General features: G+C 38.6%; 1 protein-coding gene across 1 annotated transcript; it reads left to right on the plus strand.

The window, feature by feature from the left end:
• The first annotated feature begins 423 nt into the window (after window positions 1-423).
• FAM98B (family with sequence similarity 98 member B) lies at window positions 424-18,400 on the plus strand. Its single transcript, XM_051791814.1, has 8 exons — window positions 424-594; window positions 1,387-1,535; window positions 2,327-2,461; window positions 3,134-3,312; window positions 10,729-10,809; window positions 11,195-11,311; window positions 13,656-13,823; window positions 15,168-18,400. Exons 1-8 carry the CDS (start codon window positions 530-532, stop codon window positions 15,516-15,518), a joined length of 1,245 nt encoding a protein of 414 aa, XP_051647774.1. The 5' UTR covers window positions 424-529; the 3' UTR covers window positions 15,519-18,400.
• Window positions 18,401-18,917: the final 517 nt, after the last annotated feature.

Consider the following 18,917-nt stretch of genomic DNA (forward strand, 5'->3'; position numbering starts at 1 on the left):
AGAGATCCCAGAAATACCACTGAGGTCCAGACCTAAAAACCTGCTTTTTTCAACCATGTCCTAGAGTGGCCTGGGGCAGTTCTAAGGGCTGCAGAGCTGGCTGCCCTGGCATGAGCCACGTCCGGAGGCCCAAACGGTGGCAGTGGTCTCCCCTGGTCCTGCATTTCTCAGGGGCCTGGTGCCCAATGGAGCGGGTAGGTGTCGGGTGAGCCGATGCACCGGGCAGGGTTTGGGCCACGTCCGCGGCACAGCCGCAGGGCCCGGAGACGAGCCCCGCCGGGGGAAGGGTGAGGGCCCCAGTGCGGGAGGAAAGGCAGAGCCAGCCTGGCCTCCACGAAAGGTTCGTCCCCAGCCACGTGCGGGCGGCCCTCGGCGGCTCCGCAGCAGCTGCGGGCGGGGGCGGCCCCGCAGAGGGGCGGGGGCAGCCCGGGGCCTCCCCCGCCCGGGCTCCCGCGCTGCGGCAGCGGAACGCGCTGGCGGGCGCGGGTTGCGGAGGGCCGGTTTGGGGCGCGCACCGCGCGGCGCCGGCATGAGGGAGCTGCCGCCGGGCCCGGCGATGGAGAGCGACATCTTGGACGCGCTGGAGGCCCTGGGGTAACCGGGGAACAGCGGCAGCTTCCCTTGCGGGGGGCCGGGAAAAACCCGGCCGGGCGCGGAGCGGGGCAACGCCGCCGCGGGCGGGAGGCCGGGCCGGAGGCGGGGGCGGGGGCGGAGGCGAGAGGAGGGGAGCGAGGGGTCGGCGGAGGGACGGGCCCCGCTTTGCGGTGGTGCCGGGTGGGCCCGGTGGGGCTGGGCCTCGGGCCTCGCCCGGCAGCGCGGTCACGGGTGCGGGGGGCTCGCCCTGGGTGTGACGGGGGAGGGCAGAGGGGCGCGGCCGCGCCGTGGGTGCGGGGGCGCACACGGGGGCCGGTCACACAGCGGCGGCCGCGCGGTCTGGTCGGGCAGCACCTCGCTCTTTGGTGCCTGCTGACCTTCCGGGATGTGCTTCGGATGATACGGAGCAGAAACGGTGTAAAATTTAGTTTAATTTTCAGTTGTCTTTTTGCTAGGACTGTGAATTGCTAATATTAGAAGGAAATTTAACTAAACATTTGAATTAATACTTAAGTTCTCTATTAAGGATGTACTGAGAGTTGAAAGTCCGTTTTCACGTATCATGTGAGAATGCCTGCCTCCTATTTTGTGATAAACTATTTTGTTTCTAAATGACCAATAATTTTTTGGTGTGTTTAAAAAAAAGTCTATATTATTCTTTGACAAAAGTAACTTCCAAGGATTAATTCCTTCAAGTGTAGTTACTAACTAGCTTATAGTAAAATAATTTAAAAGCCTGTAGATTTTATGTTAAACTTGCTTCTTATTGCTAATGTTTATCTGTCTGTGCAGGTACACGGGTGCCCTGTTAGAGGAGGAAGCACTGAACAAAGCAGCAGAAAATGGATTGTCTTCACCAGAATTTTTTGAGCTTTGTGTTTGGTTAGGTTCCCAAATAAAATCACTTTGCAATATGGAAGAAAGCATCACTTCAGGAGATGGTATATGAATGCAAATTTAGTAAAGCAATTTTGTATTTGTCCAGTGGATTTAGACCCATATTGTTCAGCTAACAATGAAGTTACAGTGTTGAAGTTTACAAATAATTGAAAGATAGCCAAGCTGAGGCTGATATTTCTGTGTATGTACCTCTTAGATTAAGGTCTTGTGTTGTGAAGATAGTTTCAAAAGAAAAAAAAGAAGGTTATTTTGGATGGGTTTTGGTCTACATAAATATAAAAAGAAATTCACCCATGTAATCATATTTTTATGGCTTAAATTGCAGTGCCTGGTATTTTCATCTTGTTGATCCAATGCAATGTTCCATTCAGCACTGTGTGTAGATATGTGAGATGCTCAGTAGTGTTACCTGATAATTTCTCTTGAGTGCTGGAATTTGGATGACATTTCATATTACTTATGTTTTCACCAAAAAAGTAGTAAAACTAACTGAAAATAATGGGCTCATGACTCCTGTAGTTTCTTCATCAGAAAATTAACTGCATTGACCACTATTTTGTGACATAAACAGTTCACTTCCTTGGGATGTTCGTTTGCATTTGTGTCTTCAGAGACATGAATTCACCTCATTCAAAGCATGAGTACAATACACTGTCTTAAGGCTTGTCTGCTCATAGGACGTTTTCAAGAAAAAAAGAAAATGTTACTAGTGTGGTTTGTGGTTAATCTTTGTCTGGGCTGTTGAAATCTGCAATTTAAGTGTATAAGTTAAAATTAGATTGCAGTTTGATGTTTTTGTAAAAAGACATAAACTTTGCATTTATTTCCATAGGTATGAAAGATATAGAGAGCTTCCAGCTTGAGATGAGTGGCTTTCTGAGAGAAATGGCTTGTCCATATTCATCACTTATATCTGGAGACATCAAGGACAGATTAAGAGGGAAAGAAGATTGTCTTAAACTCCTGTGTAAGTAGTTACCATTTTTCCCATCTATAATACAGTATTTTACGTGCATGCCTTATCGTTACTGTATGATTTACATTGAAGAGTTCTATATGTGTCTTTAAATTGATGTGTACAATCATTGCAGCTCAGCTAAGCACACATCAGCTCACTTGTGCAGAAGTGGAAAATAGAAAAGTGTTAGAAAACTGGTTTAGCTGAAACTAAAATTTGTTTTCAAACTATGGTTCAACCTACTGAGGCCTCCTGATCCTTCTCTTGATCCAGTTCCAGTTCACCTAAACTGAGACCTTGCTTCCTGCTTTTCTGAGAGGTTTCTGCACAGCTTGAACAGAAGTGCTGTGTGATTTGAAAGCAGTGAAAGCAGGATTGAGAGAAGCAAAGTCAAAGTTTAAGCTGGACAAAGGAGTGGCAGCAGGAACCAGTGTGATAATACAAAACTAGCCAAGGAACTGGTGGTGGAAGTGAGTTGAGCAGTTAAATGCAATTTGTGGACTGAATGTAGGAAGTCAGGTGAGAGGAGTTTAGGTAAAGAATAGGAAACTGATACTAACCTGTCCAGAAGAGAACTGAGAGTCTTCCATCTATCATGGTTGTCTTTTAAGTGTATATGTGAATGTGGATGCAGAATTATTTATGTCTCTAAATCTGCCATTATAACACTTTTCTCTTTAGTATTTCTAAGTACAGAACTTCAGGCGTTAAAGATACTGCACAGCAAGAAAATCAAAGGCTCTCATTTGGAAAAGCACAGTGAAATTATTCAGGAAGTGCAAGCTATTTGCGATGCACTGGGTCTGCCAAACTCCTCGTCTTCTGGTATTCCTCCCTTGTTAACCAATGTGGAACAAAAGGTATGGGCTTTTATGTGTTCTCTCTATTGCTAAACTATAAGCATTATCTCTGTAAGCATTCATCCTAGAGTTAAGGGTCCAGCAGTCTTGTCTGTAAAAGCCCTACCTGACAAATGTGAGGGAATTTTAATTCTGAAATCCAGCTTAGTGTTCTAAGTTAAACTGTTTTAGTTATGAGGTGAAGTATTTCAGCATTTCCCTGAGGTTGCCATCTACTTAATGAGACATACTTTGCCATGCAAGTTTAAGGTGTCAGATTTCCTCTTACCCATTCAAATGTGCTGCAGCAAGCAGAAGATTTTTGGGTAATAACTGATTGTGCATTTGTGTACCTCTAGTTATTTCTGGCATGTATTTAAATGTAATATCCAAAATTTAAATTAGTTCTTTTTAGTTTGTCAATTTCTTAATTGCAAGTATTGATTTGTTAGTGCCATTGCTTTAGTTGCAGAAGAGGATGAAAATGCCTGAATTGCCAGTAGTCAACCATATTAAAAGTCAGCCACCTTAAACCTTATTCGACAGGATAGTTCTTTGTGTAGTGTCCCTCCAGGTTCTAATTCATTTCACTGTCTTGATCTTTAGTCTGATTTCCTTACTGCAGAATGTAAATAGGCTCTTGAGGTGGCATTTATCTTTTGTGTCAGACAGCTGAAAGTTTTGCTTTTATTTCTCTCTAGTATTATTTCTCTCTTTAGAGAGTAGGTGACCAACCCCCCCTTAAGAGGGGTTGGTTTTGTTACATCTTTATGTCTTTAGCCTGACAAGACAAAACCTTTTACTTATAAAAATTAAGGTGACAATGAAAATGCCTATTCCTGCACTATTAACTTTGCTTGATCTATTTAGTTCTAAGGAAATCTTTAGTCTTTCTGTTATGTGTTTTTGAAAGGATGAAGAAACAATTCTAGCACTGTTATCTGAGAATTAAAATGTCTGAGTTACAGCTAATAACTAATTGATTTAAACTGGCCTGCTACTGCTGATCTCCCTCTGTGGGTGTTACCTGTGTTTACATTCCTGTGTTGTATGCTGCAGCCATGGCCAGTGGCCTTCCTTGCTTCACTTGTCAGGTACAGATTTACTTTCATCCCATTATGGGGATAGGACTCTAGTTCTGCAGTTGTGGGACAGCAAGACCAGACCTGGTGCACCAGTTCATTCATACACGGGTAGTGATTCTAGAAGATTTTATTTGAATTATTAGACACCTGGTATCTGCCACCTTTTGCAAAGTCTGAGATTTCCTATCAGATAAGACCACAGGCTTCAATTGTGTGTGTAGTGTTGCTGTCACAGTGTGTAAACTGTTATGGTTTCAGAAGTACTGAAGTGAACAGAATCTTTAAAGCATGTTATCTTTTTTTATTTTATTTTTTTAAATAGTACTGTCTGGGCTATTTTCCAGTAGTTTTAAGGTCTGTCAGTTCCGTAGTGGTTATACCACTTGTTCTCACTTCAGAGTCTCTAGAAATGCAGCAAAAGTAGTTTGTTCATCTTCTGTGCCTCTAAATTAATAGTGTAAATTTTTCTCTACGTTTCATCCCTTATAAACAAAGGATTTTTTCCTACCTCTTAGATTTTGTAGAATTTCTACTATCTGTTCACTTGTCCTTCACCCATTATTTTAATATAGGACAGGTTCAGAGTTATTTTGATACATTATAGAGTTAGAGACCTACATTTATAGGTATAGCTGCATTAGAAAGGTAATACCACCAATTAAACTTCATTGGCTTTGTAAACATTTTTTTGAGCACCTTTGTTACCTTTTTTAATATTCTCACAAAAATTCACATGAAATGATTGCAAAATATTTTTGCAAATATTTTGTGCCTTTTGATTTAATTAGATTCTGCATAAAGTTGCACTGTTGATTTTTAGTATTATATCACTCATAATAGAAACTTACATAGTGATCTAGTGTATGTATTTATTGTATCTGTAGCATTTCAACATGTCTGCTCTTTGTCTCTGTCTAGCATCTTCAGCATTCTCAGTAGCTGTGGGAGTAGTTCTGAGCGTAGTTTGGCTGTGCAGCAGCAATCTACCAAAGGGACAGATCACACATTGTGTTTTGGTATGGAACGTTAGAACATTGATTGTTTTAAATAATTTTTAGTCTATTTAAAAGACTAGTATAAAATGAGAATTGCTTTCTTCATTCAAACTGAGTTTCGTAGTAGCTCAAACTTTGAATATACAGTCATAGCTAATATCTTCTGCATCTCCTGTCGTTAACTGGGATAGTGGTTATCAACATACATAGGAAAATGTGAGAGAGAAATTGACAGTATTACAGCCTTCTACCACTAAATATATTTTATTTTATTGTATAGAAATGAAAAACTAATAGCAATTTTTTAGTTTTTTAAGGTGCTGTTCCCTTTTAAAGTGTGTTTGTAAAGGGCAACTCTAGGAGTCATTCTGAAATTTAGTGCCAAAAGCCCCATAAATTCTAAAGATTCTGAATCTGATTAAAGATTCAGAAAAGTTTATGCCAATGTTGTGCTTTTTAACTCATGCTCACATCTGGCTTTTTTCCAGTCAAGATAGTGTGAATTTTACACCTAATTACAAAGTTACATTGGAATACTGTTTAGCTGAAAAATGTCTTAAGTTATGCTATTCAAAAGACTTCTAAAATTTTTTTGCCCAAGTAATTTGCTTTCTGATATGTGAAAAGTAGTTCCCTATTTTTTACGTATCAGTAGAGAATGAAAAAAAACTATAAAATATTACCAAAGAAACTAAATCAAAACTAAGCTAAAATAACATTTAAGTGAAGTATGAGAAGAATGCTTTTTAAAATACTTGGGTACATTTCCTAGAATTTGTTAATATTTAAATTAATATGTTGCTTTTAACTGTTGGTGTGTAGTAATTTTACAGCTGTAATGATGCCTGTACAGTGGAGTATTTACGTAGTTTATTACGTAGTTTCAGGGAACAAAACAAAAGAGTTGTCCTGTTCATCAGATATAAAGGTCAAACAAAAATGTATTTAAAGTTAGATAAATACTGCAGTTATCTGCAGGTATATGGAAGAGAGGCAGAGGATGGTTAAAATTATTTTGTGATTTTAGGTGATCTTTCTGCAATTGTGCAGTACACCTTATGACTAATTAGGACAATATTCTTTCCTTAAAATGTTAATAGTTTAACTTAAAATAATAAAATTATGCCTCTCTCCAGGTCAGGATTTTTCAAAATCTTAGAAACCCTGGAGGTGCATGTATACATGATTATCTGTGCAAAAGGTGTTAAACAAAAATTACTGTGTTTTGACAGTGGATAATGATAATTAATAAATATATTGAACATGATAATTAAATGTGAGCTAAATGCTTTTAAAGGAGTACAAAATTACAAACAAGTGAAAAATGTCATGTTCAATACATAAAGATATGCTTTTTTGATAACAGTAGAATAACTGTGTATTTTTATATAGCAGATTTTGAAGTTGGTATTTTTGTCTCAAACAGATCCAACAGCTGATTTATTTTCATTCAATTTTTAGAGAGTGTGTGAACTTCCAAAGCAATTTCATAAATATTTAGTGTTACCAAGGTCATTGATTACACAGTATGTCGAATAGTCAAGTATACTCATCTCCATCTAGTTTTAATTATTTGGTTTGCTTTTTTACAGCTGAATGTGTGAAAACTTGAGGATGATTTGGCTGTGACAATTTGTTTTGCATTTCTTTGAGTATTTTTTCACTGCTCTTTTATCTGGGCGCTGCTTTTGGTATTGTGGTGGGTTTTTTTAAACTCACGCTTATCCTTCTTAATCTAGGGCAACTGTCATGTTTGGGAATGTGGTTTATAGCGTAGAGTCTCATATTTATTGTATTCTTGTCCTCTGGCAGACAAGTGTATGTCAAAGTCCTTGTGCTCATAGCTCTGTCACCAGTCAAGGCTGGACAATGTACTCTGCAGCTGTAAGGCAGCTCAGCTTATTTCACTGTTATAGTAATAGGATTTCCCCATGAGGCTGCTGGTGGGAGTGAGGAGTAAAGTGGAGGTTCAGTAATCTGGGTATGACTTTACAGTGTGTCACAAACATGGACAAGTTCACCAGTGAAAAGATTCTTCCTTAGCTGCTCCTTGATTAGTAAACCAGTACTGGAGAAAAATTACATAGGTATTCTCTTTAACTTGAAAAGAAGAGGTTGCAGAAATTTGGGGGTAGTTCTCAGTCAATAAAGGATTGTTTTATTTAGCTGGTCTTGTTTCTTTTACTTCCGATTTTCATTTATTATCTTCCTTAATTGTTCTTTCTAAACTTCCTTTAATTTTTCAGTCTATAGGAGTCAGGAGTATGCAGTGCTGATAGATTTGTGGTGGCACAATGTATGGCTTTTGTATGTGGAGCTCAGTGACTTGCAGTAATTCTAATCTTTAGATAATATTCAGCATCACTGGTCTTCAGATCTTTTTTTACATTCTAGCTGCAAATTACATTGAGGATTTGTTTTTGTTTTGTTGTGTTGGTTTTTTGTTCCAGCAGCCAGTCTCATGTTGATAAGACTGTCTTCTTTTCAGCTCATTAGAACTTCTGAGGTTATATTTCTGACCTTAATCGTACATGGATAGACACTTCTTACCCAGTAGAATTTTTAATTCATCTGCTGTTCATTCCTTCTTCTATACTCATTACTGATTTCTTCATCTCTTGCTGTCATACTGATCTTGTTTTATTGTTGATTATTAACTTTAGATTTTGATTCTTCAGACATTTGTATAAATTCAAAAAAGGTTTGCACTTAGGTGCATTTGAATTTTGGAGTGGAATATGAGAGGCACCATGTACGTGCTTCAGCAAAATCAAAAAAAAGTTGGCTACATTTAGGAGATGGACAGACAACCCTGGAGTGCTTTTTGTAAAGAAAATAAAGGTTGTAGAGAAGCAAAAATTATCAGAGAAAGAGGAGTGTTGGGCATCAGTAGAGTAAATGGAACTGAACTTTACCTCTTATTTTAATGTGGGTTTTTATACGAATGGAATATAACAGCAGGGAATATTACAATAATTAGATGACTGCTTTTCAGATACTACTAAGCCATCTTTTCTGCTGGAGTCAAAATACTGTTTTGCCATAATTTGCACACTGCACAATATTTTTTCCTGAGGTATTGTGTTTTTAACTTGTCAGTGCTGCCCAGAGGTGATGTAAAATAACAAAATATGTACACCTTAGTTTAGCAATCACTGGGGATGATATTTCTGTAGTATATGGAGCTCAAAACTGAGCTTTGAACCATACCTTTATGATAAATGTAATGTAAATGCCTGTGTGCCTACATGAAGTCTTATAATTCTTGCAGATGTATCTAATGGCTCTCCCAAGCTACAGGTTTTACTGTAGATCATGCACTACCTTAATCCTTCTTTTGACATATAAAAGAAAATTAACACTAGTTTTAGTCTTGTTTTACTTGATTCCCCATAATTATAATTTTTCTCCCATAGCTTACTCCTGAAAAAGCTGACAGCCCGCAACTTGGACAGGGGCACTCTGTGCTGGATTAGGAACTGGCTGGAGGGCCGGGCCCAGAGAGTGCTGGTGAACGGTGCTGCATCCAGTTGGCAGCCGGTCACCAGTGGTGTCCCCCAGGGATCAGTGTTGGGCCCAGTCCTGTTTAATGTCTTTACTGATGATCTGGATGAGGGGATTGAGTGTACCATTAGCAAATTTGCAAGATGACACCAAGATGGGGGGGAGTGTTGATCTGCTGGAAGGCAGGAGGGCTCTTCAGAGGGACCTGGACAAGCTGGAGAGATGGGCTGATTCCAATGAGATGAGGTTCAACAAGGTGAAGTGCCAGGTCCTCCACTTAGGCCACAACAACCCCCTGCAGCGCTACAGGCTGGGCACAGAGTGGCTGGAGAGCAGCCAGGCACAAAGGGACCTGGGAGTTTGGATTGACAGGAAGCTGAACATGAGCCAGCAGTGTGCCCAGGTGGCCAAGAAGGCCAATGGCATCCTGGCCTGGATCAGGAACAGTGTGGCCAACAGGACCAGGGAAGTGATTCTTCTCCTGTACTCAGGGCTGGTGAGGCCATGCCTCAAGTACTGTATCCAGTTCTGGGCCCTTCAGGAAGGACATTGAGGTGCTGGAGCAGGTCCAGAGAAGAGCAACAAGGCTGGCAATGGACTGGGGCACAGGCCCTGTAAGGAGAGGCTGAGGGAGCTGGGGTTGTTTAGCCTGGAGAAGAGGAGGCTCAGGGGAGACCTCATCACTCTCTACAACTCCCTGCCAGGAGGTTGTAGCCAGGTGGGGATTGGTCTCTTCTCCCAGACAACCAGCAGTAGGACAAGAGGGCACGGTCTTAAGCTGTGCCAGAGGAGGTTTAGGTTGGATATTAGGAAGAAATTTTTTACAGAGACAGTAATCGGATATTGGAAAGGGCTGCCCAGGGAAGTGGTGGATTCACCGTCCCTGGAGTTTTTAAGATGAGACTGGATGTGGCACTTAGTGCCATGGTCTAGTAACCACAGTGGTGTTGGATCAAGGGTTGGACTTGGTGATCTCAGAGGTCTTTTCCAACACGGTTGATTCTATGATTCTATTCTATGATTCTGTTTACTAAAACAAATGAAGATGTAGTTCTTCTCCCCATCAGACTGTATACGAAACTTGCCGGAACAGTATTATGCATGCAGTCTACTCCAGCTGAAAAATCAATTGGCTGGCAAGATACGTACAAGTGTTGCAGGCATTCGTGGTAATGGTTTTAGAAGAGCTGTACCAAAGGAAGTTCACTCAAGAAGAGGAGGTAGATGTTTCTTGTAATGAGAGAGGAGAATGCAGTGGTGATTGGGAGGCAGAGAGAGCATTCTGGATGGGATTGCTCAGGGCAAGAGCTAATGGAAGAAGTATAAGCAAGGTTGATTTGGAGTGAATGCAAAAGTCTTAAACATAATGTTAGCTGCAGCCAATTATAGGATTAGAGCAAAATTTGAGAGAATGACTGCATACATATCATCTCTACTGCCTTTCTTACTAGCACCCGTCACCAGATTTTGTAGCCCCGTCTAGCATTTTGCAACAGAACTGCTAGCTTCCAGTTGTTGTAGTTAGAACATTTGGTACTGTGTAAAACGAGTAATTTAACTAGTCCTACTTTCTATATCCATTTGATAAATTTGCTGTATAGCTTTGTTCTATTATCAGGAGAAGCAACATGACATAAAATATTTTTGTGTAGAGGTTGGTAATTTTATGCAAGTCTTCAGGAAATCTTTTTATAATGGATCATAAGCCAGAAGATATGTACCTGCTTTTGTGAGTCTGCTAAAACAGATTTGCTGTGTTTGATCTTACGAGTAGCAAAATGTGATTGTGAAGAATTGGGCTGAAATAAATCTAAATATCATTTGTGTTCTGAGATGCATGTGTTTTGTTTCAGATAAAGGACATTCTTGCAAAAGTTCAAAACAAACATGTGGGGAAATCACTGCTAACAAAACCTCTGAATTCTGACCAAGTGGTAAAGAAAAGTTTCTCCATTTATTTTCAGTATTTAACAGGATGTTCAAAATTAATGCATACAGCTTCATTTAACTTTGCCTATTTTGTAGTCACTGTTCTGTTGCTAAGTATTAAAATTCAATTGCTAAGTATTAACTATGATAATCAAATACTTCCAGAATTAACATTATAAAACAGACCTTGTGTTGATTCATCCATTATTAACTTTCGAAATGTTTTCTATATACATACTACTGTTGGATTATATAGTAGCATCTATATAATGTAGTTTATAGTGGTCACCTAGGAATAAACATCTTACTTGATGAATGGGGTTAACTTTGAATTAACTTCTATAACTTTATATATTTGAGTGTTTGAATTTTTTTATTGTAACACTGCAGAAAAGATTGGAAAAAATCAATGATGCTCTTCGGAGTGAGTACGAATGTCGACGACGCATGTTAATGAAGAGGCTCGATGTGACTGTACAATCTTTTGGCTGGTCTGATAGAGCAAAGGTAAATTAAAGTTGTCTTCGCTTCCTGTGGGTGGGAGTCGGCTACAGTTCCCTGGTCTTCCTACAGAATATGCATACCATGTAAATACACTTCATTACTGTTGTCTTTTTTCCAGCCTCTCATCTTGGGTTGTAATATTCAAATCCTAGGTATTGAGGAAGGGGAAGGATTTAATCAGATGGTACAGTCCATTCTCTTTGACTGCTTATAGCTGCACAGTTAGACATTCTAGCATCCTCTGTTGGGGTTTCTCACTTTAATAAGTTTGAATCTCCCTTTTTTATTTTCTATATCTAACCCCCTCCTATCATGTAAATTAGGAGGGAACTTCAGCATTTCTCATGCAGATACAAAAGGAAGACAAACACTGGGCCTTAACAGAGATCGGGTGCAAAAAGTGACTGCTCATAAAGTCACTGAAATTACAGTAACTGCTGCCTATCTTGCATTCAGTGCTACTGAGTGAACAGCTGGTTGGTTGAACAGGTTGTTTGAATAGCAGCTTGTGTGAGACAATCACACAATTACTTTAATCTTTCAGGTTGCTAAAAATTCCAGAGCGCTCCCTGGATTTGCCCTGCTGGTATCATTTTAATTGTGATCATTTCATTTGTACTATTTCCTAAAACTGTATATTAAAAAATAGTCATGATAGTCTGATATTTCTGATCTAGAAATAGATCTTGTTTCTCTCCAAAAGAATGGAGAGATAAGATACACCAGGTTTGTAATTTGATGAATATACATGTGAGAAGCTGGAGACAGATGCTTTTGCTCATGAGTTGCGAGATCAGCTTTCCTTCCAAAGGTAGAATGCTTAAGGTGGTTAAACCTTAAAACTTGAAAAGCTTACTGAAAGTATGGATTGTTACAAGTCTTCGTGGTGTTACAATTTGTCATTGACACATGCATACTAAAGTCTAGATGAGTCTAGACTGAGTCTAGATGCTGCTGTGCTTTTTTGGAATGGCTCACTATGTATTTTCTGACAGGGTTGTGAATGCTTTTATGCTGCAAGAAAGGAAGAGGGGGGCATTTAGTTCACAGAAACCAGGAGTTGTTCCTACGTGCATAACTTCCTTACAGCTGTACCAAGACAATTATGTATCTTCAAATGTAAAGGATACTTCTAAAATATAGGTGATGTTAACTGATGACTAACTTAAGCAGACTAAAATTTGAGTCACTTGCTATTGTTCCATTCAAACAATGTGAAAAACAATGAATGCACTTTTGCAACAGAAAAATAGTTTAAAGAGCTTTTTAATGATGATAGTCACATTATTCATTTTTCTGTCTTTTTAAGACTATTGATGTGAAATATGTGCAGTTACAGAAATAAAAAGGTTACATATTAATTCAAAATTACATATTATTTTTAATCTTTTTTTTTCCCCTATTCATGTTGCAGGAATATTTGTTCATGACTTCTTCAAGACAGTTTTGGGGATGGAATATGTTTTGGCATTGATATACTTTGGATTTATTTTTTTTAAGCCAAGAGGCAAATTGTTGTCTTTTTTAATTTATTTATTAGCTTGCCATTTTCCCCACCTCTAAATAGGTATTGATACGTTTCTCTGATTTGGATGGTGTGGCATTTTTAGTCTTTATTTTTTTAACTTGTTCAGTCCCCAAGAGGGGTAAGTTTGCAGACTGAAATGAGTCCATAAATGGTGCAGTAATTACCTAGCAAAACAGTCAAGTCAAAGGAACAGCACCTGTTGTCTGGTCTAGCCAAGATCAAATGGTTTTTTTGCTCTGAAGATTATTCTAGATGTTCCCAGAAAGTGTATTTATTTTTCTTTTTCGCTAAACAAACTTTTTTCAAAGTATGCCTGAAAAAATCTTATTTTCTGCCCTTCTCGGTCTCACTTTTTCATGGCTTGCACAAGTATTTTGCTGCATTAATACATTTTCAAGTTTCCACAAATTTACCTTACTTTGAAACTACGCTCTTAACATCACATTTAGAAGTGATCTCTTAAATATGGTTATGTAAAGCTCTTGAGAGAGCAGTGTGGACTCTTAAGTTTTAATCTGTAGACATGTTGGAAGACATTAAAGTATCTGTTTTATGCCAGTGGATAGAGGAGTTTCTCTTATAATGATGCTAAGTTTCAGCATCAATTATACATAATCAGCAGTACTTTTTGTCTAATAGCTCCACCAATATGAAGAGAATTGGTAAAATAACTGGTACTGTATTTTGTAAGGTAATCCTATATTTACAAAAGCTATACCTCATGTTCAGATTGAAATTTACTGAGAGCAGTACATGGTTTACAGTAAATTGGTGTGTTTTATGGATAGCAAGTAAGTTGTGTTTGATTTTATCATTTAGGTAAAAACAGATGAAATTGCACGTATCTATCAGCCCAAGCGCTATGCATTATCTCCCAAGTCAACTATTACATTAGCTCACCTGCTTGCTGCTCGAGAAGATTTATCCAAGATCATAAGAACAAGTAGTGGTTCAACACGGGAAAATACCGTCTGTGCTATCAACAAGGTATACTTTTTGTTTCTGGGATGTGATAAAAGGACATGGGAGTTTACAGACCTATCAAAAGTAATTCCGGAACTATATCCTTTGCTTAGCATTTTCATATCATTTTTTCCAGTTAAGAAGGTTTGCAGTATTCCAGTGAATGTTGCAGCAACTTCTTTTTTTATCTTGCTACACAGTCAGTCATGCAACAGGATGAAACAGTGGTGTGGATGAGAAGGAACAGTGGTGGGGGTGTTCATGTGTGCGCATGTGCAGGGGGGTTTGTTTGTAAATGACCTCCTGAGTTCAGTGGAACTGCACCCTCAAGTTTAAGGGTATGTGTCAGTATTTCTGGTATCAGTTCCTGGGCTACCTGTTGTCAGGACTGTGTTGTTTGGTTTGCAAACCAGCATTCTTAGTTCATCAGTGTATTATAAATCACAAAAACTTTGGTAGAAATGTCATTTTCCTGCAAAATAAAATTATTTGGTTTGGCTACAGTAATAAATCAACATGGTACTCCTTTCTTGTGTGTGATAAAAGCTGAAGCTTGCAAGCAATGACATTCAAAAGATGACTAAACCTGCTTTATTAATCCTGTATTTACAGATTTTTCTAAAGTTTTCTGCCTCATTTAGATACCCTTTAATATGTTTTGAACCGAAAGACACTGAAATGTCTTAAGTATTTTAGGATCTCAGAGAAAGTTGTTTTCTTTCTTGAGAGGACTTTAGTTTGAGTGCCTGGGACTGACCAGAGAATGTAAACATTAATCACACAGTTTAGAAAATATGAAAACAACAACAAAAACCCCTACTCAGATACCTCTTTGTTTTTCAACTTAACGTTTTGTGTAACTTTGTCCAGTACAGTCTCTCTTATTTCATGCTAATACCCACTCCTTTGAGAGTTGCACATTAGTTTGACAATCTGTTTTTTTGCCAGCTGATTAGGTTTGAACTTGAACTTTGAGAGTTAAGCAGCAGAGCCACATCATAAGGAATCATTTCTATATGAATATATATATTTGGGTATTCATATGTATTATGTATGAATGATGTACATTGCTTATTGCAATACTAATACTTCACCTGTGTGTAGTGTTCTTCATAAAAATGTCACAAAAATAATATGAGCTAGCTAGCTGTTACGTTGTTTATAGGTGGAAAATGAGAACACTTTCAAAGCTCTGTTGTGGTGTTACAAGCACAGGGAATAGTGATTCTGCTGTCAAGCATCTCACTGAGAGGCCATATTTCCTTAAAAGAGCTGGAAGTGGTTTTCTGTCCATAGCAGAAGAATCCAATGTCTCTTCAAGTTATTAATACTATTTTTTAACTCGAAATGACCTATTTTTCCATATAGGTTCTGATGGGGAGAGTACCGGATCGTGGAGGCAGACCAACAGAGATTGAACCACCTCCTCCTGAAATGCCTCCGTGGCAAAAAAGACAAGAAGGTGGTGGAAGAGGTGGCTGGGGAGGTGGTGGTGGTGGTGGAAGGGGCAACTGGGGGGGTGGAGGGGGTAGAGGAGGAGGAGGTGGAGGTTTCCGAGGTGGTGGGAGAGGTGGAGGTGGCTTCCAGGGTGGAGGTGGCTTCCAGGGTGGAGGTGGCTTCCAAGGTGGAGGTGGCTTCCAAGGTGGCAGGGGAGGTTATGGTGGCAGGGGAGGCTATAGTGATCCATATGGTGGAAGAGGAGGATACCGAAGATACTAAAGTACTGTAAATCTTAACAGAATAACTGGCAAAATATAGTGGTGGTGTTTACTGGTATTAGACATTAGGTATGTTGATTTGGGCTTAGGTTAGAATTAAGTATGACCATATGAATCATTGCATTAGACCAACTGATGTTCTCATTGAGTCCTTTTAGTTAACAGAGCTTTTATACTAAAATGTGATGACTAAAGTCCTTGTTTTTCATATTGCTTATATGGTGTTTTTTATGTCATTTTATTTAAAATAAGCCTCAGAAAACTGAATAAAACCCTTTCTAAACAAACAAAAATATACTAATGTTCAGACTTCTCTAGTTATTGCATGTTGCATATCTACTCCCCTGCTCCAAAATGCTGTGTAAAAAAAACCAACAAAATAGGCCAAAGAACCAGATGAAACCACTTTTAAAAGACTCTAGAATGTTTTCAGGCTTTTTCTCTGCATCTAGTTTTCATGTGGGACATGCAAGTGAATTTTAATTTCAAATGTTGAAATCCTTAAGGCTTTGGTTAAAATTATTCAGTTAGATTGGATTATTCTTCCAGAACTTCACATTAAATTAACATTCTGAATTAATACTCTTACAGAAACTAATAAAATCAGATTGTTTTTTATGGTCATAATGTATTAGAGACTATTTGAAGGTCTGAACATGTACTGTAAACTCAGAATCATGGTGAGTTTTGATAGGGTCTTATTCCATTTTATTGGCATTTCATGAAAGTATTTTAAGACCAGATTGGGCAGAAAACCTGCAGCCATCATGTGTGGTAAGAATTCATGTATATATCCTTCTGAATCAGCCTTGAGACATAAAGTTTGAATAAGCTGAGCTTCTTAAGAAAAATCATACCATTTCTTCTTCTCCCATCTTTTTTTTTTTTCCTCCCCTGTCTGCTCTGTGTTTGGGAGTCACAAACTGCCCAGTTAATGACATCTCATACAGCAGTCAGCCTTCCTCAGTGATTTCTCTCTCTCACTCTGCCAATCTGAAAGAATCTCTGTCTTGATACAGTATGGGTGCCTTCTCCCTCGTTCAGTGTTACTCTAGAAGGAGTTAGCTGTCACACAATTATGGCTGTAAATATATGTAGACAGAAATTTAGAACTGTCACTTAAAGAAGACAGTTTCTGCTGTCCAGTGACTTTTAGATCTCCTCCCCTGCTGTGAGGCCTCTCCTGACAACAGAGGTGGAACAGGGGGATGATGCCTGAGTACATACTCATGACAACATTTATCAGGGTCAGTTTACTACAGAGAGATTCAGAAAGGCATCTGATAAGCCTGGGGGTATCTGTTGATTAAATAATGTGGCAGCCTTGAAGCACCTGTAGCTATAGGCTTAACTGCAGGTTGAACTTTAGGATTTGATTTTGGGTTTATGTTTCACAGTTACAAGTTCTTTCTGCACAAATTTCCTATTGGAGTCCATTGGTATGCTTTAAAGATTTTTTTTTTTACCTTCATAAACACATGCATCATGTCCTGTTTCATTGCCGGCTTTATGCATGAATGTAAAGCTCTGTTCAAAATCAAATTATTATCTCTTTCAAAAACCTGTGCAGTTTTTATTAACTATCCATCACCAACTTTTTAATTTGAAATTTTAATTCAGATAACCTTCAAAAGTTTTTTGCCTGTTATGTCCTCTCTGATCATAGTTTGCCTGAGAATGCTGCTTCTAATGTGATAGATATGACCTTACCCAGGCTTTAGGGTTACAGCAGGTGCCTGACAAAAAGAGGCAGGAGTTTTCCTGGCTTGAACATGTTAGCTTGGATGTGAACTTTTGCAATAATGGCTAAATGTCACCCAGCTGCTAGCAATATAGTTCCTTTGCTGTTTTTTTTTTCCTATGCTCCTTTGTGGCCTAAAGCCCTTGGCAGCCTCTGCAGTTTTTATGGGGAGACCCTCATGGGTCACATGGGAACATAGTACTGGTTCTCTTGATTTTGAGCATGGTTTTTGCTTAATACTCTGGAATAGCTCAGAAACTGATGACATACCAAGTGAGACTGCTGGCCTTGAAGTACTGGTCAGCAAAAGAATGGATAGTAGTTTTTAACTACCAAAGCCTTAAGAGAAAATTCTGTTTGCTCATCCCAATGTTACTTTTTGTTACAAGTAATCAACAGTCAAGCATGTTGCTTCACCAGGGAAATACACAAGGAAAATCAAACTACTTCTCTATGCTTAAAGATTTTGTTAGTCTTAGGATGCAAAGGTGCACCAGTTTAGTTGAATTGTTGTAAATGTGAAGGTGCATGTGCGTTGGTATTTTTACACTCATCAGTTCATCTTGTTTGTAGTAGGCAGGACAGTTCTGAATGAAGTAAATCGTCGAGTGAACCAGGTCCATACCCATTTGAATTCTAACAGTTAAATTATTTCAATATCATATTTCAATTATATGTGTGTAAACCATGTAAAAGATGGACATTTAAATAGGTTAAGATTTTTTTTCTTAAAAAAGAAAATTTCAGTTTTTCTTAAATAATTTTAAATTTGAAGTCAGGAGTTGAAAACTAAAGTAAGCACCACCACATTTCATAGAGGTATCCTTTGCTGTCCTCTTTTGTCAGAATGTATGCTTTTAGTTTATCAAATGATGCAATAACACCATGAGAATAATTGATTTCAACCTCAAGTTTTGTTTGTCTTGGAAAAAAGTATTTTCAAAAATTCCGTTGTGAGTAAAAGATTTTCATATATATGTTTGTGAGTATTTTTGTGTTTAGTCACACTTAGTGAATACCTAGATGAACACTGTCTTGTTCAAGACCTGAAAAATAGGTTGGGGATTTTTTTCAGGAATTGAGAGAGACACTTTTGTTAACAGCTGTAAACACTGAGGAATAAAGCACTGTATTTGAAGTTAGTTGCATCATCTGTGTAGCGTGATTTGGATCCACGATCGTATGTTCCTCCTGTGTTTGTAAGGAAGAATTTCTGCTGGTGATTTACAAGTTTATGGTAATGAAAAATAACAGGTATATATTGACCAAAATGGAGAAGGCTGTAGATAACTATGTAGGACAAGTTTAACAGGCAGGTTATATCACAAGTATATCCCTATCACATTGTCTGGGATTACTAAGGAATCTCAGTTAAATTTTATCTTAGTAAAAAAAAAAATACATGATCTATATCTATGTGGTCTATATGATCATTACTTTTGTCTTTACGTAAACTAAGGAAATAGTCTCCAATTACTTCTGAAGTTGTTTTTTTTTAGTTTCTGTAATTATGAAGAAAACCTCAACTTGTTTTGTATGTGCAAGACTGTAGAGCAGATTTACCCATATATATAGGAGTTGCACTTCTCCCCTTCCCTCACATCCCTCATATGATTGAAGATAACTGAATGAATGTTTGTTATCCCACACATTTAAGAT

Source organism: Manacus candei, unplaced genomic scaffold (genome assembly GCF_025592945.1).
Source record: "Manacus candei isolate 608988 ecotype Guabito, Panama unplaced genomic scaffold, ASM2559294v1 h1tg000033l, whole genome shotgun sequence".
Lineage (NCBI taxonomy): Eukaryota > Metazoa > Chordata > Aves > Passeriformes > Pipridae > Manacus > Manacus candei.